Source organism: Hydra vulgaris, chromosome 10, assembly GCF_038396675.1.
Source record: "Hydra vulgaris chromosome 10, alternate assembly HydraT2T_AEP".
NCBI lineage: Eukaryota > Metazoa > Cnidaria > Hydrozoa > Anthoathecata > Hydridae > Hydra > Hydra vulgaris.
This window is the reverse complement of record NC_088929.1, coordinates 48,699,637-48,726,813: the sequence shown is the minus strand read 5'-3', so window position 1 is coordinate 48,726,813 and position 27,177 is coordinate 48,699,637. Positions and strand designations below refer to the sequence as shown.

Here is a 27,177-nt window from a genome sequence, read left to right as displayed (position 1 = left end):
CATGATAATTTAAAAAATGCATGATTTATTTTGATGTAAATATTTTATTAATAAGATATTTTGTTTATTGTTAATTCAATAACGTAAAGTTTTAATGACGTTCGTTTAATTTATGAAAATAAATTATTATCTCGAATATGTTATCAGTAACTAATAAATAATAAAAAAAAACTACTTTTAAAAACATTAAAAAGAGTTTACAAAATAAATAAGAAAAAATTTATTAACAGTTAATAAAATAACCAAAAACGAACTGTAAAATTATAAGAAAATAAACAAATATAATAAAAATGATTTTTCAAATAGGAACTTAGATTTTATTTGTAACTTTTGTTATAGTGAGAAAAAAACAAACTGTTTGTATGATTTTTAACGCGTTAATAAAATAACTTTAATTACAATGCGGTACCTGAAAAGACACAATATAACTTCTAACAATACAAAATATATTTGCTGAGTTGAGTTACTTTGAAATGCGTTACGCGTTTTCGTTACGCAGCGAAATCTCGTAAAAAGGCCTGATATATATATATATATATATATACATATATATATATATATATACATATATATATATATATATATATATATATATATATATATATATATATATATATATATATATAATATATATATATATATAATATATATACATAATATATATACATAATATATATATATATATATATATATATATATATATATATATATATATATATATATATATATATATATATATATATATATATATATATATATATATATATGTATATATACACCACGCCAGTGGTTTAAACTGAACACAAACACACTTTATACAGACTTACAAGTGAACCATTAAGAGGTTAACGACAGAATTAAAAAACCTACTTGTTATTCATAATGAGCGGTATTGTGAAGCAGCTCTGCATCTTCTTTAAAAAATTTTTTACTATTTAGTTACCATTAAAGTTTCATTATTTTTAGGAGTTTTATTATTTTTATTGTTTTATTTATTTTATTAAAGTTTTATTATTATTATTTATATTAGATTTAGTTACCATTAAAGTTTTGTTATTTTATTAAAGGTCATCTTTTAACCATTAAAGTTTGTTTTCAATTATTTTGATGCTATCAAACTTTTAGTTAGCAAATAAAAAAATAAAATTATAATCCAATAGAATGTAATGCGTGGCTTAATTTCTGTAACATTCAAACTGACCCAAGATTCATTTCTGATAGGTGACTTATCTGAGGCTGAAAATATAACATCAAGTTCCCCTTTTTGTTAACTAAGGCAACAAGGACATGCCATTTTTTTAACACAACATACCTTTTTTTAACTTGATTAATTTGGCCAATTTCAATTTCAAGAAAAAATATAGAAATTTATTTGAATTATAGTATTTGAATGTGCATGTGTGTGTGTGTGTGTGCGCGTGTGTGTATAATATTATATGAGGCAATGCAATTTTAAGAGACTTTTACTAAAATATTTATTGAATGTTTTACGACAAAAAAAATTAAACAACATTTTTCATAGATTCTTTCTTTTGCTAAAAACTAAAAAAAACATTTTAAGCCTTGCGATATAAATACCTTGTATGATTTAGAGTCACAATCTTGTGGATCGTCATAATCTCTGTGGTCAAATGCTCCCTACAAAAAATACCATAACAAATAAAATTAATATTCTTCATACATTTATCTAATAATCAATTTACAAACAACAGTAAGTTGTAATGTTTTTAGGTTACTGAGGACATTGGCTAGGCTATAATATTGTAATTTACTTTATTGTTTTATTTTAATTTTATCTAATTTACTTCGTTGTTTTATTTTGATTTTATCTAATTTACTTCATTGTTCTGTTTTGATTATATCCAATGCTTAAAGTGGGAAAAAAAAAATTAGGCGGATGCTTTTTAATGTTTTCTTCTTACCATCTTTTTTACCATCAATTTTGCTAATTGTCTAATGTCACTGTCTCCAAAGCACGGATCGTGTTCTGCAAACCATTGTGGTTTATCAAAAATGTGCAAATTTTTTATCAAACTATTGTATTTTTTTTTGTTTGGTTCGTTTTCTTTATCTTGTAACAATTTATGTTCAGCTCTAGTTGCAAACATTCTAGAATCAAGATTTTCATTTAGTTTACTAAAAAATTATTTTTGATTAATTTTTTAAACTTTACTTATCTGCTATTTGACGCCTTTAAACTCAAAATTTTTTGTGTTTGCCAATAGTATTCACCAGAATTATTTCTCATTGATTGAAATACATGATTTCTTAAGGTAAAAAACTGATGTGCCTCGGGTAAAGAAATTTGTCTGCCTTGTAACTCTTTAGAAAGATATTCTAGTTCTATGAAAGCATCTAGCATTAGCCCGATGTTTAGTGCAAAATTGATGTCACACAATTTCTTTTCAAGGCATATCAAGCTCTATCTCCTCCAATACATTTTAGATCCAATGGAGATTCATTAAAGTGTTGATACAATGCTGCATAGTTGTTCTAAACAGCCATTACAGATCGTTTCCTAGACGACACTTATCTGGTATCAAGAATTTGTTCAATGGAATTCAATTTTACACTTAAAGTCATTGCAACAATTTCAAATTCTTTTTTGTTCTTAGTAGCTGCCTGTTTAAGAAATACAACTTATCAAAAAAAATTTTTATGTAACAAATTGGTAAAATATTTAACGCAGCATCATTTACTGTTAGCTCAAGACGATGATTACTACAATGCCATAAAATTAAACTGATTTTAAAGTAAACAAACCACCATAAATAGTTTACAATCTTTGTACGCATTTCATTAGAAATATGGACAATATGTATGCACATGCATTATCCGATTGTAAAATACAATCAATGTCTCAACCAAGATATTAGTTCTATAAAATCAGAAAACGGACAATTCATTTTTGCAATATGATATACAGTGCGAAATACGCGGTAGTAGTTTTGTGCTTATTGATCTGCATTTTCGAACAACACATCTCTATGGTTTGATTTTTGATATAGTTGTTTTTGACATCAACAACAAGGGTTTAATTTTTGGACTGAGAAAAAATTTTACAAGCTTTTTCATTTTATGATATGAAAGCTTTTTCCTCATTGATTGCTTTTTTTCTTCTTTTGTTTCACTATATTCTTTGATGTTACCAAGCGCCCACTTCCTAGACAATTTTGATACCTGAGTTTTTTTGGCACCTAAAAATTGTGCAGACTTACAAACAGAGCAGCCAAGATCATTTATTGAAACTGTCTTTTCCTTCCATTGTATATCAGACCAATAATCTGGAAAAAATGTGTCGCCGCATTGAGGATAGCATATACAAAGTTCAATAATTGATAAATTGGTGATTTCTTTCTCTATTTCAGTGGCGTCACCCAAATTACTTTTAGAACTATTGCTGCTTAATTTTCTTTTTGTCATCTTGCTAGCCATATATTTATCTTTGCAATTAGCAATAAATAATTTTTTTAACTCAAAATGTTTAACGTCAAGTAAAACTATTGCATCCTATATTACAATCCACAAAAAAAAATATTACGAAAAGAGAATGCCAACTAAAGTCTTTAATTTTGGTTGTTATTAGTAACTCTTGTTTTGAAATACGAAAGAATAGACACATTTTATAATTTTAGATTTTATTATTGAGCTTTAAGCCAAAATTTTGAAGTATAACGCTAATAACAACTAAAACGTTCATTTGCTCAAAGCCACAACTTTGCTGAGCTTTTACATTTTTATTAATAGAAAAAAAAGTTAATGAGATTTTATAAGTTTATTAGGTACCCGCCCAATGATAAACACTAAAAAAGGGAAGGGGATAATTGTAAACTTTAAAAAGGTAAAGGAATGGTATCCCGCCCCATTCTGCCTCACTTTGAGCACTGATTATATCTAATTATATTTAATAATTTTTATCATAATTAAAATTATTTTGATAGTTGTTATTGCGCATTTTGTTTATTTTATAGTTTAAAGATGTATATGTGTGTATATATGTGTGTGCATATATTAAATTAAAGATGTATGTATATATGTGTGTGCATATATTAAATTAAAGATGTATGTATATATGTGTGTGCATATATTAAAAACAAGCGAATAAATACACATTTCCACAATTATACCTAATTATCCAGTTTTTATTTAACAAAAGATGAATTTCAGCAATACATAATATACTTATTAGAATGGGAATAATCCCGATGCCATATCTTACTTAAGAGATGAGCTCCACTTACCACTGATTACAAATGTTATGAGTTTCACCAACCTTAGCAAAGCTGTACATTTTAATGACAAAAGCAAACAGTAAAAGGTAGTTAGGGGATGATCAGATAGGGATGATACTCCACAATATGATTGTTACTACAAGATTTGACAGTTGTTGAACTTTGCAAGAGAGAGTTGTCTAAAAATTGAGCCAGAAAAGAAATTGAGCATAGATGAAGGAACTATCCTGCACAGGGGCAAGAATCTTCTGAGGTAATATCTTCCAAAAAACCTAAAAAAAATAGAGATTTAAAGTGTTTTCCTGAGGTGGTGTGAGTGGTACTACTTATGAATTTCGTTTCTATGATGGCAATTGCATCTGCAATAAAAACAAATTGTGAAATTGAGCCAAGTGATTTTGTGGTCAAACTGTGCAAAACTTCTGTTTTGTCTGTGATCAAAACTTGAAAATGTATTTTGAAAACTTTTTTCACTTTTTTGGAGCTTTATCTTCTTCTTTATGAAACTTCTGAAACCGAAGTATATTCAGTAAACATAAATTGCATCTGAGAGGGTGCCCGCTAAAAGTAGAGTTTTGTGAAACTTTGTATTGGTGGAAATTTTACAAAAATACAAATTTTATAATAGAAAAATTTTGAATAATAGCTGTTGAAACTGTGAATGGCCTTTAACGCTAAATATTTATAAAAAAGATATCTTTTTTAGAAAACTAATTAGTACAATTTTTAATAGAAATTTTTAGATCAACTATATATACTGTTACTTTGCTTGTTACATTACTATTAGTTTATTTTAGAGGAAAGTAGAAACATTCTACTAACCTTGATCTTACAGCCCTCTTTCATTGACCATAATTCTCTTCTTGCCATTCCATTTAAACAGGTTAACCCATTGTTAGATTTCCAAATCACTCAGGCTTATGTTGTCAGAGTCATTTCTCAATTAAACTCCTTTACAGCTTTTGGTCCAGACATCATTCCTGTCATAGTCTTACAAAATTTTTCTCCAGAACTCTCTTCAATTCTCTTTAAACTTTAAATTTAATAAATCCTTGACTGAATTTTGTTTTCTTGCCTGCTGCAAAATGGCATCAGTGGTTCTATTTTTAAAACTCTGGAGTACATTATGACCCCTCTAACTATCAACCTAACAATCTTCTCTTTAGTATTAGCAAGATCTTTGAGTCTTTGATCAACTAATTTCTAACATCCCATTAGGAGTCTAATAACTTACTCTCTGACAATCAATATGGATTTCGATTTTTCCGTTCTACAGCTAACTTGTTAACTGCTATAACTAAAAAAATTTATCCTGCATTAGATGGAGGCAGCGAGGCTAGGACTATTTCTCTTGGCATATCTAAAGTTTTTAATAAAGTTTGGCATGCTGGTCTTCTCCATAACTTTGCTTTATACAGTGTATTTGGTAAAATTTTTGGGATTATTAATAATTTCTTTCTAACCGCTTTATTAAATTTATCCTTAAAAGCAAACACTCTTCTTCATTTCCAATAACTTCTGGGTTACCTCAAAATTCTATCCTTGGTCCTGTTTTGCTTCTTATATACATTAATGATCTTCCTGACAATCTTACATCTGAAGTGGCTCTATTTACTGACAACTTAACTGTATTCATGTCTTTACAAAGTGTCTTCTCTTTTTGATCGCTTAGAACATCTAATCTTGAATCTGATCTCACTTCTGTAAAAGCTTGGGGATTGCAGTGATTTTTGAATTTTAATTCCAGCCAAACTCAACTTTTACTTGCAAACAACTATTGCAATACTGTTGACATTCTTATAAAAATGAAAGGAAATCATCTCACTGGTCCTCTTCTTTAAATCTTTTTGGATTATCATTCACTACTGACCTCTTATAAAAACCTCATATATAATTGATTGATAAGTTAGCATCTGCTAAGGCTGCTTCTTTTTATTGTGCTTGCCATTATCTTACTCCTGATTCCATTCTCTAATTCTAGATGCTCTAGCACTTAGAGCAGTGGCCTTTATAGTTTTTGTTGAGAAGAGAAGCAACATTACGATGATATGATAATGGTTGGAGAATAGCTGCAAGAGCAGGTCCAACTATGTTAACAATGCCTTTTGTACCTTGTCTAAAAGAGAAAGGGCATCATTGGAAGATCTGCCCCAGATATAGCAACAGTATTCCATACAAGGACAGAATTGAGATTTATAGAGATACAAAATAGAATTCAGAGTAAAGTGTCAAGCATGATAAAGAGATCCAACCATAGCAGATGCTAATTTTGCAATGGATTTGATATATGGTTTCCAAGAAAAATCGGATGTTAGAGTTAATCCTAGATTATTGTCGAGTAAATCACCATTCATAAATATAGGAAGATCTAAATTATTGCGGTAATGATTGGCTGAAAAAATTGGATTTTATCTGAATTGAAGTTCACCAGCCACTGTGAGTCCCATGCTGTGGCATGAAGTGAGATACTTTTCAAGCTCAAATGCCCCCTTGAAGTGATCAGAGAGTGTTGGCTTCTTATCAAGACAAGAATAAATGGTAGTATTTATCAGCAAACAATGCAACCTTAGATGTGAGAATGTCTGGATGATAGTTGTTAATAGCGAGAATGTCTGGGAGATAGATGTAAACTAATAAGAGTATAGGGCATAGGATAGAACCTTAAGGAACCCCTGAAGTTACAAGATACGAAGAAGAGTGCTGTCCATTGAGGACAACTTTTATACTATGATTGGAGAGAAAGGATTCAATAATCTTAAAGATTTTACCTGATACACCATAAGAAGAAAGCTTATGCAGAAGACCAGCATGCCAAACTTTATCAAATGCTTTAGAAATATCAAGAGTTAAAGCCTTAACCTCTCAACCTCTATCTAATTGTGGCTGGATAGCTCAGTTGGTTAGAGCATCAAACGAAAAGTTAAAACCCGGGCTGTTGTACGATATCGGTTCAAATCCTGCCACCGCCAACTTAGCGCTTAAGTAGTACTTAGGTATGCAAACAATAAATAATAGAACAAAATATAACAGACGCTACTTTGGGTTAGTCTTAATGACTATTTGTGGCTATTCCTATGGTACAATATCTTCGGATATAACATTGTATAGAAAAATATAGCATGAAAATTCAAATAAATACAAAAAAAAAATTATGTATGATAAAACCAATCGGTTATCACTGTTAGCAAATCAACTGTAGAACAAGAAGATTGAAATCCATATTGATGATCAGAAAGTAAGTTATTAGATTCAAGATAAGAGATGAAGTGTTTGTAAATTAAAAATTCAAAAACCCTGCTTATGATTGATAGAAGACTAATGGGATGGTAGTTAGACAAGTCAGATCGCTCTCCAAAATTTTTGAAAATAGGGATAACAGTTGTCGCTTTCCAGCATGCTAGAAAACAAGACTCCGATAAGCACATGTTAAATAGTTTAAAAAGTAAAGATGACAGCTCCGAAGAACACTTCTGCAAGACTACAACAGGTATGTTGTCCAGACCACAAGCTGTAGAAGAGTCTAAGCAGAAAATCACTGATACAGATTGCTTGACATTCGTATCACTCCAGCTGATACAGAAGCTGGAGTGATACGAATGTCAAGCAATGGATCAACCTGTTTGTGGCTATATAAGGTAGAACGCAACTAGTGGATATTGTTAAAAATTCTTCAGAAGTCACGAGAGCCTAATTTTTGAGATAAAATACAAGATTTCCTGACGTGAGAATAGTGGCCTTTGGCGTTAGACAAAACCTTTTTACAATGGTTTGTAGCAATAGTAAATCTGTTTTCTGGAGAAACCATGGAGATGAGTGAGGCTGGATGTGGAATCGTTGAGAGGGAATAAAAGATTCCATGCCAGCCAGAATCCAAGATGTTACATAAGAAGCACATTAATCAGCATGAAGACGAAAGATTTCTACCCAAGGGCAATCACAAAGAAAATCACGGAAAGCGTTCCAGTCAGCTTTTATGTTGTAAGAAGTATGATGATAGGGGAATTCAGATGATGAAGAAAAATGAAATAATAGTTTTAGAGAGATCAAACTGTGATCAGAAGTGCCTATGGGTGAATGTGGAGAAACTGAGCACTGACTAGGATCAGAAACAAGACAGGTCAAGTAGAGATGGTAAATAATTCGGGTTGTCTGGAAAATGAGTTGGAAAGTTGGCTATTTGAGTTAGAGATTGAGAAAGGCAAAAGTTGTAGGTTTTAAAGCCTGCAGAGTCACTGACACTAGAGCCAAGTCATTCAGTGTGATGAGCATTGAAGTCACTAACAACAAGGATATTGGCTGATGGATAAAGAGAGAGGACTCGGCCAATTTGATCAGAAATAACATCGAAAAGAGTGCAGTCTTGAGATGAAGGAGAGCAATATAGAACAAAGAGAAAGACGATAGACTGAAGTGGTACTAAACGAAAGCACATAAAAGAATAGTCAACGGATTCAAACCTAGTTTCCCGACAAAAGGGTGAATTCTTACAAATGTAAATGGCCAGGCCAAGCATGTGACTATTGGAGTCTTTACAAATTAAAGGAAGATAACCATTAACACTAAGATCACAAGATGAGACAGCCAAACTCAAACTAGTCTCGCAAAGAGCAAGTAAGTCTGGTGAACTTTGCTAGAGATAAGACTCAACAGAAGAAAAGTTACTTCAAAGACCACGAATGATAAGTTTAGGAACTTGGCAATGATGATGGTTTTTTGTGTTTAATAGTTTTTAGTACTTTATAGCTTGACTCAAAGCGTAGACAGTACTCAGTGCACTGTTTAATAGTTCAAGCAATTGCCTCATTACTATTAATAAACTCTAAGCTGTAAAAAAGGGCTCCAAATGTAGCCTTGACAATGCACTCCAAAAGTACAAACAGGAACACCATCCATGTGCAACATGGCACTGTTAATACCTTGATGCCTTAGAACCATAAAAACTGAGTCTTAGAGCTGTACCCTCATTAGAAGATAATAGAATGAGTTGCCTAGTCATAAAAACAGAGACACAAGCAAAACCTATGCATTGAGTCAAGAAGATCCAGCATACAACATTCTAAACCGGAAACAATGTATTAAAAATACATCTGTGCCAGCCTAATAGATGAAGAAGGGGTGTGAGGCTGGTCAACAGATAGAATCTGTTTACCCCTTAATACAAAAAGCTAACAATAAGAATTTAATGTCACATATCACAAATTGTTATGCATTTTTTATTAATTGTATATAGATATGATTAACTATTAAATATATTGTATCATATATTTTGATAACCTGTCAAAATTTCAAAATTAGTAAAAAATTAAAATTTCAAGGAACTAAAATTATATTTTGAAATTACTTATAAGTGTCATTGTGGCACAAATAAACACATGATTTTTATTTCTTCTTTTTTTTTGTTTTTTTCTTTATACTAATTCACTACCAACAAGGCTGCAAGCAACTGCAGTTAAGTTGGGGGTTACTAGAATAAAAGGACAGAATTATAGAGAAAGGCAACGGTTGACAAAAGACTAAAAATGTTGAAGTTTGTATGAGTCAGGAAAACAAGATGATAGGCAAGAGTTTCAAAGGGTTGAAGTGCAAGGAAAAAAACTAGATGAATGTTTTCAAAGCATGCAGGGACAGATACAGTAAAAAAATTTTTTTTGTAATTCACCAAAATAAGGCCGAGAAGGCCACTAAAGATGAGGAGGCTACTTGTGGTTATAACCCTTTCTCAACTCTATAACTCCAAAATACCAACCCTGACAAACAAGGCTGCTGGGGGAGAAACAAGTCGAGCGCGGTACTACCAGGGACGTGGTAGGAATTGAACTCGGAACCTCTCGCTTATGAAGTGAGCGCTCTACCACTACACCACTACTGCATTGTAATGAGACTTAGCTGAGTCAAACAAATTCATGAGTCAAACAAATTCATGAGTTATATATGATATAGTCTTTATTATCCTAGCAATACAAGGAAACAATTTTACAGGTTTATGTTAACAAATCCTACAAGGCAACAGGACATGAGGCAGGTTGTACTGGATTATAGGTTATCAGTAACAGGATGATCATGGTGATCATAGGTTTTAGTCTATGGAACTTGAGATGATAGCTCCTTTGATCAGCAACCATGAAAGTATCTAGTGATAGCTAAAAAATGAGAATAATTCTAACCCTCTGAAATCAAACTAAAGTCAAAAAAAAGAAAAGCACTCCTAGTGAAACTATACTCTCTCTGTTTACAAACTTATCATATGTTTTGTTTTGCATCAGCTAATTCAGTTGTGTTTAAAATGCCGTCAAAACAAGATGTACTATGCTAGCACATTGTACAGTTCTATCAAATACAGGAAAATCTTGGAAAAAAGTTTACTGTGAATCATTTCCCGAAAAACGAAAATGCTCCAGTTTCGACTATTTACTGTATTTTGGCATCCTTAACAACCAATCATAAAAGTGGTAGTGGAAGAGCAGCTAAAATAATGAACAAGAAGGGACTTTGTTTGCTTCACGGTGCTTTTAACAACAATGATTCAATAAGTCAACGAGATGCTGCAGAAAAGTTCAAGTGTATGTAGCCTTATATCTGCAAATTGTTGAAAAAAACAAGGAATAGTTTGCCAAATAAAAACATGAGCACCGGAATACACTGAGCAACAAATATCAATCATGAAATCTCAATGCCGCTGGATGACCCAAAATTTCTTTGAAAAATGTTTTGTTTTGGATGATGAAAGTTTATTTCCCCCTCTTCAAAACACAAGTTCCAGGAAATGATTGATATTATGCAGATAAAAGTTCTACAACAAAAGTAAAATACAAATATAAACGCAAGTTTAAACAGAAAGTGATGCTGTACATTGCCATATCTGGGAGGTGAATTTCCAAGCCATTGTTTAAGCCAAGTGGTTTGGCTATTAATCAAGAAGTATACCAAAATCAATGTTTGAAGAAAATATTGATTCCATTTCTTCAAAAATATCATTTAGATGGCAATTACTTGATTTGGCCAGATAAAGCATTATTGCATTATGCCAAAAAAACACAAGTCTTCTTGGAAAGCCAAAACATTCCATATGTACCAAAAAACCGCAATCCGACAAACTTGCCTCAGTGTTGCCCAATTGAAGATTTCTTTAGATATTTGAGTTCATTAGTATACAAAAGCAACTGGAGAGCTAAGAATTGCAAACAATTGATTACCCAAATCAAAAGATGTATTCGTCAAATTGATATAAATACTGTACAATGTTCCTGTTCCAACATTATGACAAAACTACATCAAACTGCTGATGATGGACCATATTCGAATGTTCATTATTTTTTCTTAAAGATAAGTGATGTACCTTTAATTAAAATAAATATAACTTTCATTTTCTAAATATTTGTTTTTATTATAGCCTGATATGAAAATTCTCATTTTTTAGTTATCACCTGTTATTTGTAGAAAAGAGAAAGAGGTAAAACTTTACGACAATGGGAGAGAGGCTCAAGCTTTGCAAATATCCAACTGTTTAAAATAGATTTATGGACCTTATCTAGAAGGGAGAGAGAGCATCATAGAAGAGTCAATTGTTCTGAACTAATGAAAAATGCATTAATATTAAGTTTTTTCAAAGATAACTTACAAGATCCATTTAAAAGTTCCTGAGTTCAATATAGCTATAAACAATGATTTTTTTTTTTTTTAATTATCAAAAATGTAAAAAAATGTAAAAAGATTATTTTGAGATCACCTCTCTAAGACCAAGAGCTCAAGAAAGAAAGCTGCTCTCTTTTTTAAAAAAAAAATACTTTTTGTTACCCTAAAACACAAACTGTTAAAAACAAGACCATTGCACAGCAAAATAAATTATCTACACAATGTTCGCTTAAGTTAATAGAAACTATGATAAAGCAAAACAAATTATTTATTTACACAACATTAGCTGAAGTTAATAAACCTTTTAAAGAAATTTAAAAAAATTAAAATTAAACAGCGAAGTGAATTACTTATAAGAAATTAATTACTATTAGTGGATTAAAACCATTTAAGTATATTGTTTTCAATTACCTCATTATTTATTAGTGGATTACAACCAAGCTCAGTAGAATTAGTTAGCAAAGTTCGGTTAGTATCAATGAAAGCCTCATCATTAATAGTTGTTAAAGAAGAAGCATCATCACTGGTAGCCTGCTGTTAGTGAAAATAACTCTTAAAAGAAACAACTTTACCACAACTTTCGTGTTTTAATAAACCAATTTTAATTTTATTTTATCTTAAAAAAACAACTAAAATTAAACAAATAGAAGTCAAATAAATACAAACAAATACAAATAAATATAGAACTTAAATAATACTTAAAATAAAGAACTTAAATAAAGAAACATAAAACTAACATTAAAAATAAATTCTTACTTCTTTGTTATCTTCCATAATTTCATCATAATCAGGGTCAACCATGGGTTTTAATTTTTCAACTATTCCTGTATAAAAAATATTCTGTAGTGATAAAGCTATGTATTAAGTTTATTATTTACTTTGTACTTGTAGTTCAAAAAAACTTTGTAATTTACTTTGTACACACTTTTGTGTAAAAAATCTTTATTATTTAGATTGTACCCTGGTGTTGAAAAAAAATTATTTTTACTCTGTTCAAAAAAAGTTAAAGTCACTTTTTACTCTGTTGTTTAAAAAAAAGTTAAAGTCACTTTTTACTCTGTTGTTCAAAAAAATATTAAATTTACTTTTTACTCTGTTGTTCAAAAAAGGTTTATTATTTAGATAGTACTCAACTATTTCTATATAAAAAAAGCATTTAGTTATAAAGCTATGTATAAAGTTTTTTATTTACATTGTACTCTTTTGTTCGAAAAAGTTCATCACTTACTTTTGTACTACTATTTTGTAGTTCTATTTTGTACTACTATTTTGTAGTTCAAAAAAAGTTTTTTCTTTACTTATACTCAACTATTCCCATATGAAAAAACATTCTGAAGTGATAAAGCTATGTATAAAGTTTTTTATTTACATCGTACTGCTCTGTATAAAATAAATAATAAATCTGATATTCAAAGTAAAACTTATTTCATGTCATATATTCTGGAAAAATTATATTGGGAAAGTACTACAAAACCTGCTGATTGGCTGTTAGAATCAACATTTAGACCTTCTCGCCTCTTTGCATCATGTAAAATATCAACAATCAGTGTTGCAAACTCTAATGCGTTGAAACGAGCTAATTTCTGTCTACCCTAAAACAGCAATACAATAATAGCAAAATAATAACAAATGCATAACAAAATAGTTGAATAAAAAAAATACAACAAGATAATACATTTAACACTAGTCAACCTTTGATTTTCAGTTTATATTATGAACGCCTTTTCAATCCTTATGTTTATGTATCAATCAACTTATCAACTATGTTTTTAACTCTTGAGAGTTTTAATTTGAGATTTTATCAAAAATATATATATTCAATATTAAATTTTATCTTTTAATTATTCACATAATGATGTTTATTTTAAATTATTCTCATAACTCTGATTTTCATTCTATGTAATATAAATAGCCATTTCAAAAGCATCCTTTAATATTACTCATTAGAATTATAAATTGATATAAAAAATTAATTAATAAATACTAAATTAAATACTAATTAATAATAATATAATATTGATTATTTATTAATTATTTCACAAAATAATATTATATAAAAAGTAATATAATATTGACAATATTAATTTACAACTCCCCATTATTATATAGTTTAAAGAATTATAGTCATTGATTTGGCTGATTTGTACCACTTTTATTTATCACTTTGTTATAAAGAGATCCCAAACCTCCAAAACATGTTACGTTCCTATTAAGGAGAATGATAAAAAAAACGTTTGGACTAAAATTTTTTTGATTAAAACAAATGAATAAATGCATACCAAGAAAAACTAACTTTTTTGTTTTAGTGGAAGCTTGCCCTCTTTATTTTATTGTAGGGCAAATAGTCTTCATAATGTACTCCGCAATCTACAGACTTGATAATTTAATCAAGCGCAATTTATTCCTATGAGTTTTAGTACATGAGGTCATTGATTTTTTTGTTTGTTTAAAAGATTGATTATGTACACAAACAATGACATCATGTACAATAAAATGCGCTTGGATAAATTATCAAGTCTGTAGATTGCAGTGTATATTATGAAGACTATTTGGCCTACAACAAAACGGAGGCGATCTTCGGCTAAAACAAAAAAGTTAGTTTTTCTTGGTATGCATTTATTCTTTTGTTTTAATCAGAAAAGTTTAGCCCAAACATTGTTTTTTTAATCATTCTCTTTAATATGAACACAGCATGTCTCGGAGGTTTTGGATCCCTTTAAGGTAGTGTCTTTGTTATAAATAATCATTTCTAGTTCATTTGTGTTCTTTCAATAATCAAAAGTCAGGTCAGAATTAGGATCGACATGATCATCCTGCTACTGACAACATAATCCAGTACAAGCTGTATCATACCCTGCTGCCTTATAGGATTCGTTAACATAAACTTGTAAAATTATTTTCTAGCATTGTTAGGATAAATAAGAATATATCATATATAAAGACTCATGGATTTTTGCTTGTGTCTTTTTGTAAGTGGCAAGGCAGCTTCTTTTTTTTTCATTCTAAAGAGGGTAGAGCACAAAAACTCAGTATAATGGTTCTGAAGTCAGTTGGTAAAAAGGTTTCTTAAAGAACATAGACAGTCTGATTCCATCAACTATTGTAAAATATTAGAATATTAAAAGTGTCGTGTTGCACATTGAAAGTGTCATGTTAGTGTGTTTAGTGTGGATTGTGGAGAACACAAAAGGATCTCATTGTTACAACTCTGGGTTGATTAGAAAAAATGAAGCAACTATATAGCTTATTGCTTAAAGTGTCATGCACTATTTGTAGTTGAGTCAAACTTCCTATAAACTTAAATATGAATAAAATACCTAGAAATATTAAACAAAAAAAAACCATTACAATTAAATTGTTCAAATTAACCCTATACAAATATTTATGGTCGTCAAAGTAACTTTTATCTGTTGAATCTTATCTCTTGCATAAATTAATAGACCTACTTGGTCTTAGTGAGACCAATTTAAATTTGACTGTTTTATCTTTGTACTTCAGTATTGATGGCTATTATCTGTTGCTTAGTAAAAGCTTTAATAGTCATATACATCATATACATGGCCTGGGCATATACTTATGTATCAATTTACATATTTGTCATAATATTAGATTAGAATTCTTTGATTATCCCTTTATTTACTTTTGCTTAGCACCTGTTCACACAATCATAATCTTTTTTTTACACTGAAATTTTTTTTGATGTAGTTTCTGATCAAAGAGACCAAACCCTTTTCCCCCATCCCTCAGCCAATGTTGTTAATAAAAATTATAATACTTATCACACCAAATGGCTCAATGGTCATCCTCAACAAAAGATGTTTTTCTTTGTTTTTACCCAGTGCTAGAGTAACTTTTTGTCAGATCAGGTTATCCTGCTACTGGTAACATGTAACCAGTACAATCTGCTTCATGTCCTGCTGCCTTGTAGGATACGCCTTTTTAGGCAAAGGCTAGGAGATGCCAACTCCGACTTAAAACACCCCTTGCCTTGGGGCTCTTGGTTGAGTAAAGGCTAGAGATGGTGTCTCGATAAAAATACTCATCTTGGGCAGATGTTAAATGCACCCAGCTACTGTCTTGTAGAAGGCCTCCTTGGCAAAGACTTAAGGGGTAAACAGATTCTATCTGTTGACCAGCCTTGCACCCCTTCTTCATCTATTAGGCTGGCGCAGATGTATTTTTAATACATTGTTTCCAGTTTAGGATGTTGAATGCTGGATCTTCTTGACTCAATGCATGGGTTTGCTTGTGTCTCTGTTTTTATGACTAGGCAACTCATTCTATTATCTTCTAATGAGGGTACAGCTCTAAAACTCAGTTTTATGGTTCTGAGGCCGGCTGGTAGTCAGGTTTCCCGAACTCTGTGGTAGCTCTCAGAGAGGCTGATTCCATCAACAGCTGAAAAATATCAAAGTATTGACAGTGCCATGTTGTGTATGGATGGTGTCCCTGTTTGTACTTTGGTGTGCATTGCGGAGGCCACATTTGGAGCCCTTTGTTACGGCTTAGGGTTTATTAGTAGTAATGAGGCAATTGCTTGGGCTATTAAACAGTGTTCTGAGTACTATCTATGCTTTGAGTCAATTTCTTCAATCTAATTTAAAAATGAATAAAGTACCAAAAACTATAAAACACAAAAAACCATCATCATCACCAAGTTCTCTAAACCTATCATTCACTAATATTCGTGGTCTTCGAAGTAACTTTTCTTCTGTTGAGTCTTATCTCTTGCAAAGTTCACCAGACCTACTTGCTCTTTGTGAGACTAATTTGGGTTCGGCTGTCTCATCTTGTGATCTTAGTGTTGATGGTTATCTTCCTCTGATTTGTAAAGACTCCAATAGTCACATGCTTGGCCTGGGCATTTACATTCATAAGAATTCACCTGTTTGTCGTGAAACGACAAACAGGTGAATTCTTATGAATTCTTATGTCTTGTTTCTGATCCTTGGGTAGAAATCTTTCAACTTCCTGTCGACAAATGTGCTTCTTACATAACTTCGTGGATTCAGGCTGGCATGGAATCTTTTATTCCCTCTCGACGATTCCAGGTCAAGCCTCACTCTCCTCCATGGTTTTCCTCACACTGTGCTGCTGCGATTGCCAATCGAAACTGTTACTTCCACATTTATCAGCAAAACAATTCTCCAGAAAACAGACGTCTGTTTATTACTGCTAGAAACAACTGTAAAAAGGTTTTGTCTAACGCCAAAACCCGCTATTCTCAGGTCATGAAATCTCGTATATCATCTCAAAAATTAGGCTCTCGTGACTTCTGGAGAATCTTTAATAATATCAATAATAAGGGCAAATCTATAATTCCACCTCTCTTGTATGGTTCAGACTTTGTCACCTCACCTAAAGACAAAGCCGAACTGTTTGCTAAAAACTTTTCATCAATATCATCTCTTGATTCCACTAATTGCGTTCTACCTGATATTGCCAACAAAAAGGTTGATCCATTGCTTGACATTCATATCACTCCAGCATCTGTATCTAAAATGATCTCCTTCCTAGACTCTTCTACAGCTTGTGGCCCAGACAACATACCTGTTATTGTCTTGCAGAAGTGTTCTCCGGAGCTGTCGTCTATACTCTCAAAACTATTCAACAAGTGCTTATCAGAGTCTTGTTTTCCAGCCTGCTGGAAAGCTGCATCTGTTATCCCTATCTTCAAAAATTCTGGGGAGCGATCTGATTCGTCTAACTACCGTCCCATAAGTCTTCTTCCTATCATAAGCAAGGTTTTTGAATCTTTAATTAACAAACACTTAATTTCTCATCTTGAATCTAATAACTTACTTTCTGACCATCAATATGGATTTCGATCTTCTCGTTCTACAGCTGATTTGCTAACAGTAATAACTGACAGGTTTTATCGTGCATTAGATGAAGGTGGAGAGGTTAAGGCCATCGCTCTTGACATTTCAAAAGCGTTTGATAAAATTTGGCATGCTGGTCTTCTCCATAAGCTTTTTTCTTATGGTGTATCCGGCAACATCTTTAAGATCATTGAATCCTTCCTTTCCAATCGTAGCATAAAAGTTGTCCTTGATGGACAACACTCTTCTTCTTATTCTGTAACTTCAGGGGTTCCTCAAGGTTCTATCCTCGGCCCTATACTCTTTTTAATTTACATTAACGATCTTCCAGATATTCTCACATCTAAGGTGGCATTGTTTGCTGATGATACTACCATTTATTCTTGTCGTGATAAGAAACCAACACCCTCTGATTGCCTGGAGGGGGCTTTTGAGCTTGAAAAGGATCTCACTTCTGCTACAGCATGGGGCTCACAGTGGCTTGTGAACTTTAATTCAGATAAAACTCAATTTTTTTCAGCCAATCGTTATCGCAATAATTTAGATCTTCCTATATTTATGAACGGTGATGTACTCGATGAGTCACCTACTCTTCATCTTCTAGGATTAACTCTTACTTCCAATCTTTCTTGGAAACCATATATCAAATCGGTTGCAAAATTAGCATCTGCTAAGGTTGCATCTCTTTATCGAGCTCGCCACTTTCTTACTCTGGATTCTATTCTCTATCTCTATAAATCTCAAATCCGGCCTTGTTTGGAATACTGTTGCCATATCTGGGGCGGATCTTCTAATGATGCCCTTTCTCTTTAAGACAAGGTGCAAAAACACATTGTAAACATAGTTGGACCTGCTCTTGCAGCCAACCTTCAACCATTATCACATCGTCGTAATGTTGCTTCTCTTTCTCTTTTCTACAAATACTATAATGGGCACTGCTCTAAAGAGCTAGCGTCTCTTGTGCCATCTACTAAAATTCATTCTCGTGTTACTCATCATTCAATTAAGTGTCATCCTTTTTCTGTGACTGTTCCTAAGTGCTCCAAAAACGCTTATTCGTCTAGTTTTTTTCCTCGAACATCAGTTCTTTGGAATTCGCTTCCTTCATCTTGCTTTCCTGATTCATATAATTTGCAATCTTTTAAATCGTCCGTCAATCGTTATCTTGCTCTACAATCTTCATCTTTTCTCTTACAGTAACTTCCAACTTTAATTAGTGGCTGCTTGCAGCCTTGTTGGAAGCAAAGATGTTTAAAAAAAAAAAAAAAAAAAAAGTGCCCTGATGGCTCGAAAGCTAAAAAACTTCGACCTTTTTTAATTTATTACTCAGCCAATGTTATTTATTTTTTATTATTTATTAATTTTTTACTAACTATTTATTAATTTTATAAATTATTATTCATGTGACTTGTTTCTCAGACAATTATAACCACTTATCTTCATTCCTATGATTTGTGCCTTGTCTCTGACAATTTCTCTAAATTGTTTATGCTCAGTTGTTTTATGTTTTTTTTTAGGCGGTTAAGATCATGATCTCAGTAAAACTTTTATCTCATACTTTTGCATCTGCTTCATCCTAGTATTACACTATTTACTACAATCTAAAGGCTGACTGGGATACTTTTTGTAATTTTTTTTTGTGATGGTTCTTGGGCTGATGCTTTTATCATTCTACCTGCAACTGCACCTTCTTTCTTCTGTAATCAGGCAAACATAGAAGATTTTAATCCTTCTTATAGGTTTCTAGTTGAGTGAGACTCGACTAGAAACCTATAAGAAGGAATAAAATCCTGAATAAAATACTGAAGTACATAGATAAAAGTTACAGAGATAAAAGTTACTTTGATGACCATAAATATTTGTATAGGGTAAATTTAAACAACTTAATTGTAATGGTTTTTTTTTGTTTAATATTTCTAGGTATTTTATTAATATTTAAATTAATAGGAAGTTTGACTCAACTACACCCCATGGTTTCTTGTGTAGCCATTTTTAATAATTATCATTTCATTATCTTTTTCACAAAACAACTCTCTGGAGATCACCTTTTGGAGATCACTCTGGAGAACACCTTTCACCATTGCAAAAAAATTTATGCAAAATTTATATCTTTGAGTTGCTAAATGTCATTAATAAATAAAAGCTTAGCACTACATCTTACATTCAGTTTACACTTAAAAGGTCTCACATCTTGTTTTCATATAGTTGATGTTATAAAAATGACACCTGAAAATCGTTCAGATTTTTAAAAATCTGAACCATTTTTAGATGTCATTTTCAGGTGACAGAGGTTTTCACTCTGACTTCTCTAACTGTAACCCAATCATCTTACTGTTAATCATCTTACTGTTATATTATAATTCTTTATACTATTATATTATTATAAGCTATTACAAGTCTTAATTTTAACAATAAACAGGTTTTCACATTCTAATGCAGACTTGTTAACAACTATAGCCAAAATATTCTGTCATGCATTAGATTGAAGCAGCGATGCAAGGGCTACGGCTCCTGACATATCAAATTCTTTTAATAAACCCTGACATGCTGGTCTTATCTATGACCTCTCTTCATCTAGGAATGCTTTTAAAGCTATTGAGTTGTTTTTTTTAACTGTAGTTTTAAAAATGTCTTTGATGGACATAAATAGTAGTTTTAAAGATGTTTTTGATGGACATAAATATTCTCCATTTCCAGTAATTTCTGGGGTACTAAAAACTATCTAGTGTAAGAAAATTAAAAAAAAAATCCCTTCAAAAATTTCAAGAACTTAGTTACCTACTTAGTATCATAGTAAACAAAAAATTCAAATAATTTTCCTGACCTATTTAAAGTTGTAAAAGTAATATCTATCTTTAATGGCTCTAAACAGAAATACTTTGATACAGACCAGATATCACTTTGCTTAAATATTGGCTAACTACTTGTATTTGATCTATGGATATCAGATGAGCTGGATATTTAAATAAATCAAAAAAAAAATTTTTTGAATTTTTATATTTTTTGTTTACTATGATACTAAGTAGGGAACTAAGTTCTTGAAATTTTTGAAAGGAATTTTTTTTAATGTTGTTAAAATAAATGGTTTAAAGCCAATCAGTTAAAAGAACTAAAACTTTACTTTTACTCTTTTTTAAGAGATTTTTTATATAATAGACAATATTAGAAACTCAATTTTGTTTGGTAAAATAAATACAAGAACAATGAAATTTTTGAAAAGAATTAATGTTGTTAAACTAAATATTTCATCAATCAGTTAAGTTTAAAGAGCTAAAACATTATTCTTACTCTTTTTAAAATTTGATTATATGCTTTTTTATTTAAAAATTTTTGTTTTGTATATTTCATCGTTTATGTTATCAAACAAAATTGAGCTGATCATGGTGTAATTTCTTTTCTGTGACAACATGGGGCTTAGGTGAATTCTAACTCAAACAAAACTCAGTTGTTTACTTTTAATAACTATCGCAGTACTTTTGACATTCCTAATTTGATGAAAGGCATCACTCTTCCTGAGTCTTCTATATTACAACATATTTCACTACAGACTTCTCATGGAGACCATATTTACAAGTCATCTTAAAGTTAGCAACTGCAAATCTATCTTTATTTAGCTTACCATTTTCTTATTTTGCTCTAACTTCATTAATCTCTTATTTGACCTTGTATAAAATGTTGTTGTATATGGGCTGCTTATATTGATGCCCTTTTTTATTTAGACAAGGTCCAAAAATTTAAATGCAGAACTATTACCTAAAATAGTCATCTGTCATGTATAGAGTTTGGTTCATTTAAAATATAAAAATTATTTTAATAATGTAATATATATATGTAAGCCCAAGGCTGTCAAAGAAAAGATTTTAGACCCAAGCTTGGCATAGAACTAAGGGCGGAACCCTTAGGTACCAAGTAGTTAATTGAAATAAATGAGAGTGTAGTTTATACATACATAAATCATAGTTAGTTTATACATACATACATACATAAATCAAGCCTTCTCAGGACACACTTGTGGTTGCACACCTTATATGACCACACATATAATATTTTGTTATATTATTTTTGTAAAATAAACAAACTATAAACAGCAAAGAAAAATAATAGCTAAAAAAAAAATACAAAACTAAATTGAAAAAATTAAAATCCTAACAAATGATAAAATAAATAAAAAATAAACCAGAAACAATAACAGCATAAACTTAATATGTTTTTATTTAAATTTATTTATATATATATATATATATATATATATATATATATATATATATATATATATATATATATATATATATATATATATATCAATGGCATTATGCACATAAGTGCTACAAACAACATTTGGTCGAATTGAGCTAAGTACACAAAAATTGTCATATTTTTTCAAACATTATTGTGCCCGAATATGGTAAGTGTAAAATAAATTGTTATGAGTCTACTAATCGCTTAAAATGTTATGTTATTCATTCAAAATGTTGAGTCTACTAAAATGTAACTAGCCTACTACTTTCAAAATGCTCCCCTGTAAAATCACATCTGTGGTACTTAACACTTCTGGTCTGTAAATTTATTCCCATTGTGTGAAAAATAATTTACCTGGTTCCTTGTAGATGAAAACGAAGGATTAACTGGAAGAAAGGGAACTGCAGTATCACTAACCAACTTTCTGTGATGCTGAGTGGCTAGCCATACTGTGTTAAAAAATGAAATACAACTGTTAATTATACACAATTCCAGTATTACTACATTAGTACATTCTATTACATCTATTACAACTATGGGTCTTGTTATAAAGTGTCCGGCAAAAAATATTTTACGTATGTAAAGAACGATTTTACATGAGAAAAACTTTATTGATTTAATATGACGTAAATGAAGCAAATTTAAAAAAAAATTAAAATTAACTAATCTAAGCAAATTAATCAAGAAAGCATGTTAATTTAGACAATGTTTTATAAGTTTTGTTCAGGTATTAGAAATACAGCGACAACTGCCAATAAAACATTTAAAATGAATTTTAAAAATTTAGTTATATAACAATTGATTTTATCACTTAACAGTTGCAGCTTTTATTAAAAGCATGCACGCTTAAAATAAGCTAGCCTATATCCAAAATATATTTCTCATGTTTAACCATGAAATGCTAAGGTTTAACCTGATTTTAAATTTTATCGGGACTATTATTACTAATTGTTCAATAAGCAAATTTTACTTTAGCACCACAATTATCTATATTTTACATTAGAGATGTATTATAACTAAAAATATAGCTACCCAACCTGGTCATAGGCATAGGTATCCAGGTATAGGTACCTGGGTACCTAGGGTATAAATATAGGTATCCTATACCATATATACCTAGTATATATGTACCTAGGGTACCTAGGGTATAGGTATAGGTATATACTCTATACCATAGATATATATACTCCATACCCTATACCATAGGTATAGGTACCCAGGCATAGGTACCTGGCCATGGTATAGGTATCCAGCCTAACCGCATTTGGTCCTTTATTTAATTTTAGAATATGTACTATCAAAATATATCTTGGTTATTTAAAACCTTATTTTTCATAAAATTTATTTTTATATTTCATAAAACCTTAATTTCCATATTATCACATAATATTTAATAACACATATTTAATTATCACATATTTCATAAAACCTTTTTTGGTCCACCTTGATTGGCAAGAATTTTTTTTTTGAGGTCAAATTATTAATTTTTTTTTCATTTCAAAACAAATAATATTATATTTAACCTCTTAAAACTACCAAGTCCAAAGCGATATTTTAATATAATAAATAATAAAATGTTTCTAATAGTTGTAAGAACAAATTTGTTTTACAATCAAAACAAATTTGTTATGCAACTTAAAGTTGGTTGTATAATGAATTTTATATTGTGAAATAATGGTTGTGGAAACAAATTGGCTTCCGCAAAAGTATATGAAAAAGTTGCAACAAAATTGCAAAATTGCAAACTATTTTACATATTTTAATTTTAGCTATTTTAATGGGAGACCAAGTTTTAGTATTTTTAATTACTGAAAAATTTATTTAGTTATAGAAAAAACATGATTGTGTCAAATGTCAAAAAAACAAACAAATATTTTACATAATATACATAATAACATTTCTACATTCTTTTAAGTTAATTATTCAATTAAACTAGTTTTGCAATAACTTTATTAAATTCCAGTAATTCAAAAATGTTAATGACAATAAATATGGAGAGCAGATCAAAAAAACTTTATGATTCCAAAAACTCTTTGTCTGAATGCATTAAGCAATTTTTATTCATAACAAGGCCTGCAACTATTGTTTATTATTAACTGTTCAACTTATTTGTACTTAACTACACTTGGTTATACCAAATGCCTTACTACACACCTAATACCTTACTAACAGTCTCCATTGTAATGCGTTTCGCTTTTAAGTATTTATTTGTGCTTGCTTACTTGTCTGCAAAAACTTTGACAAAAATGCTTGCTAATAAAATAAAAGTGTTTTTTTTAAATTGCAATAAATACTTTTTGTTCATCAAATATTTTTATGAAAACTTGTGAAAACACTTTTATGTATGAATTATTTTATTTGGAACTTAAATAAAATGCTCATTTTACTTTAATAAATGTAATTATTTTATTTAGATATTTTATTTAAATAAATCTTTAAAAACAATTAAAATTTAAAAAGTTTTTGATTTTTTTGGCCATTTTTATTTGAATTATTTTAACTTAGAACTTAAATAAAATTAACTTTAATGTTTTTTAAATTATTTTATTTAGAATTTGAATAAAACTTCTGCCTCAGTTTTTATTTGAATTATTTTATTTAATACTTATATAAAACATTTTTTTTTAAATTTTTTTTTTTTTTTTTTTTTTTTAATTATTTTATTTAGAAATTTAAACAAAAGATTCGTTTTGCGTCTTTTCATTTTGTTTAATACTTATTGAAGTGTTTTTAATTTTTTAATTTGAATAAACATTGCCATTCATTTTTTAATAATTTCAAATTTATTAAAAACATTTTTTATGCTGTTTTTATTCTTATCTAAATAGCAAACAAATATGAATTAGAAATCATGGGAAATGAAAATGCACTGGTATTAAATTTTAAATGAAGAAGACTGTACTACTATTGCAAATGTTTACTATGCCAGTGCCTTATTACTACACACCTAATACTTTACTGTTGCAAATACTATTTAGAGATATTGCAAATACTATTTAGAGCTATTGCAAACAATAATTAGAGATATATGTTTAATAATTGCAGATGTTCAATAATTTAGTAATAATTAATTATTTTAAATATCTGCATTTTATAACTATTGCAACTATTTAGCCAGTAATAAAAAATAAATACCAGCATCATTTTCTCGTCGATCTACTTCATCATAAACATCTGAACAAAGTTCTTCAAATAAACGATTGTTTAAAGATTGCAGTTTACAACGAGCTTCTTTTGCTGATGAAGAAGCATCTATACCACTAAAAGATTACACATAACTTTTTTTTAAATTAAACTTATGTTCAAGTAAAAAAAAAGAAAACTTATGCTTGATTGAAAAATGATTATCAAGTGATTTTATGATTACATGAAGGTCAGGGAAGAAAAAAGTTAACTGATCTTGAAAACAGGGATGAAAAAAGATCTTACAGAGCAATAAAAAAAAATACCGATCTTGAAGAGCAGGAATCAGATAGTTTATCCCATTTCTGTGATCAGGACGTCTTCCACATAAGTAAAATGTTAATCGATCGGTTAATTCATACATGGTTTCAATTAGTCTAAAGCCAAGTTCAATATGTCCATTTTCGATGGCAACAACAGTTGGAGTCTTCTCATTAATATCCAGTGCAGAAGCATCTGCTCCATGCACTACAAGAAGTTCACATTGTGTTGCTTGCCCTGCAGCAGCAGCTACATGTAAAGGTGTATTACCTTTTTCCTACAAAAACATCATCATAAAAGTTTCATATATGTTTACATTTTTGTTTTTAAACTACAACAACAAAATAAATAAAATAACTGCTGTTGTCACGCTGTTTACAATAAATAAATAAAGAAACAACTGTTGTCACGCAGTGTACGATAAAAACAAAGCTAGTTTACAATAAAAAGTAAAAAATTTGAAAACTTGAAAAAATTATTACAAATGAAAAATGCTTACAGGATGAAAATAATTTGTTTGAGCTCCCAATGAAATTAATCGAAGTGACGTTTCAAGGTTACCTGTTCGCACAGATGAGTAAAGTTGCTGAAAATAATTTTATGATATTAAACTTATTTGGTACAGTCTTCATTTTGTAATTATTTATTATATATATAGCAATAAAAAATAAAGAAAAAAAATTTACTTAAAAGAATTTCTATAAATGTTTTACTAAAAACTAGAAATAAAAATTAATTTAAAAAAACTTACTTTAAATTAATCTTTTATACAAGTAAAAGATTTGTTAAAATATTAATAACAATAGAAGCTGTACATAATTTATTCTTAACTCTTACATAATTTATTCTAAATTGTGATTTTGATGAAAATGTTTTTGATATGCAATTATATTTTGTTGTTCAATGGGAATCTGCTGCTAAATTAAACTTTCAATAAATTTGCATGCAACTTAACAAAAATAATTTCAACTTAAATCGTATTTGCTATATTTTTTAAATATGGAAATTATGTTTTCTAGCTTTAATTTGATTGGCAGAACACAGAATAAAGAAATTAAAGTATGTAAAAGAAAGATAAACAGACAAACACTCCATAAAGATTGGCAGATCAATCAGTAGCCACATAGTTGTTTGGACCCATGTTGTTTTAACCTTACTAATGTGCATCTAATGATTTAACCCTTTGTTTTTTCAGGCCATAGTGCTAAAATTTGCAGCATAAACAATTGTGTAGCTTTTGATGACAAACACTGATAAAAAAATTTTATTAGGAAAATTCAAAATTAAATATATAATTTTAATTCTAAATTAATTATAACTTTATATTAATCATATGATTTTAACTGGTTGGTTTTTGTGATAAAAAAATAATTAATCATATAATAGAAATAATCATAAAGATAAAAAACCTTTTATGATTATTTTTAATCATCGAAGTCACTGAACTCCTTTGATGCATCAAGTCACTGAACCCCTTCGATACATCAAGTCACTGAACTTCTTCAATACATCAAGTCACTGAACTCCTTCGATACATCTTGTCACTGAACTACTTTGATACATTATGTAATTGAACTCCTTCGATACATTAAGTCACTGAACTCTTCTGATACATCAAGTCACTTAAATCTTTCAATACATCAAGTCATTGAACTCATTTGCAAAGAACTTCTCTTCTAATTCAACTCTTGAATCTTATGGCTATTCTCTTCCTTCCAATCCAATTAAACAGGTTAAACCATTGTTAGACATGTTAGACATTCAAATTACTCTAGTTTCCCTTACTAAAATCATATCTTGATTAAACT

General features: G+C 29.9%; 1 protein-coding gene across 3 annotated transcripts in view; it reads right to left on the bottom strand.

The window, feature by feature from the left end:
- The window catches only part of LOC100202366 (ARF GTPase-activating protein GIT1), a 63,866-nt gene that overhangs the window by 22,297 nt on the left and 14,392 nt on the right, over positions 1-27,177 (bottom strand). Inside the window, exons 5-12 of one of the 3 annotated variants that reach the window (XM_065808195.1) lie at positions 25,869-25,955; positions 25,375-25,646; positions 25,061-25,185; positions 22,280-22,374; positions 13,339-13,456; positions 12,621-12,688; positions 12,276-12,398; positions 1,579-1,638 (exon numbers count right to left, since the gene is read on the bottom strand). In XM_065808195.1, coding sequence (XP_065664267.1) covers positions 1,579-1,638; positions 12,276-12,398; positions 12,621-12,688; positions 13,339-13,456; positions 22,280-22,374; positions 25,061-25,185; positions 25,375-25,646; positions 25,869-25,955 — 948 coding nt within the window. The remainder of the gene's footprint in view (positions 1-1,578; positions 1,639-12,275; positions 12,399-12,620; positions 12,689-13,338; positions 13,457-22,279; positions 22,375-25,060; positions 25,186-25,374; positions 25,647-25,868; positions 25,956-27,177) is intronic. The other 2 variants (XM_065808196.1, XM_065808197.1) reach the window with 2 other exon arrangements.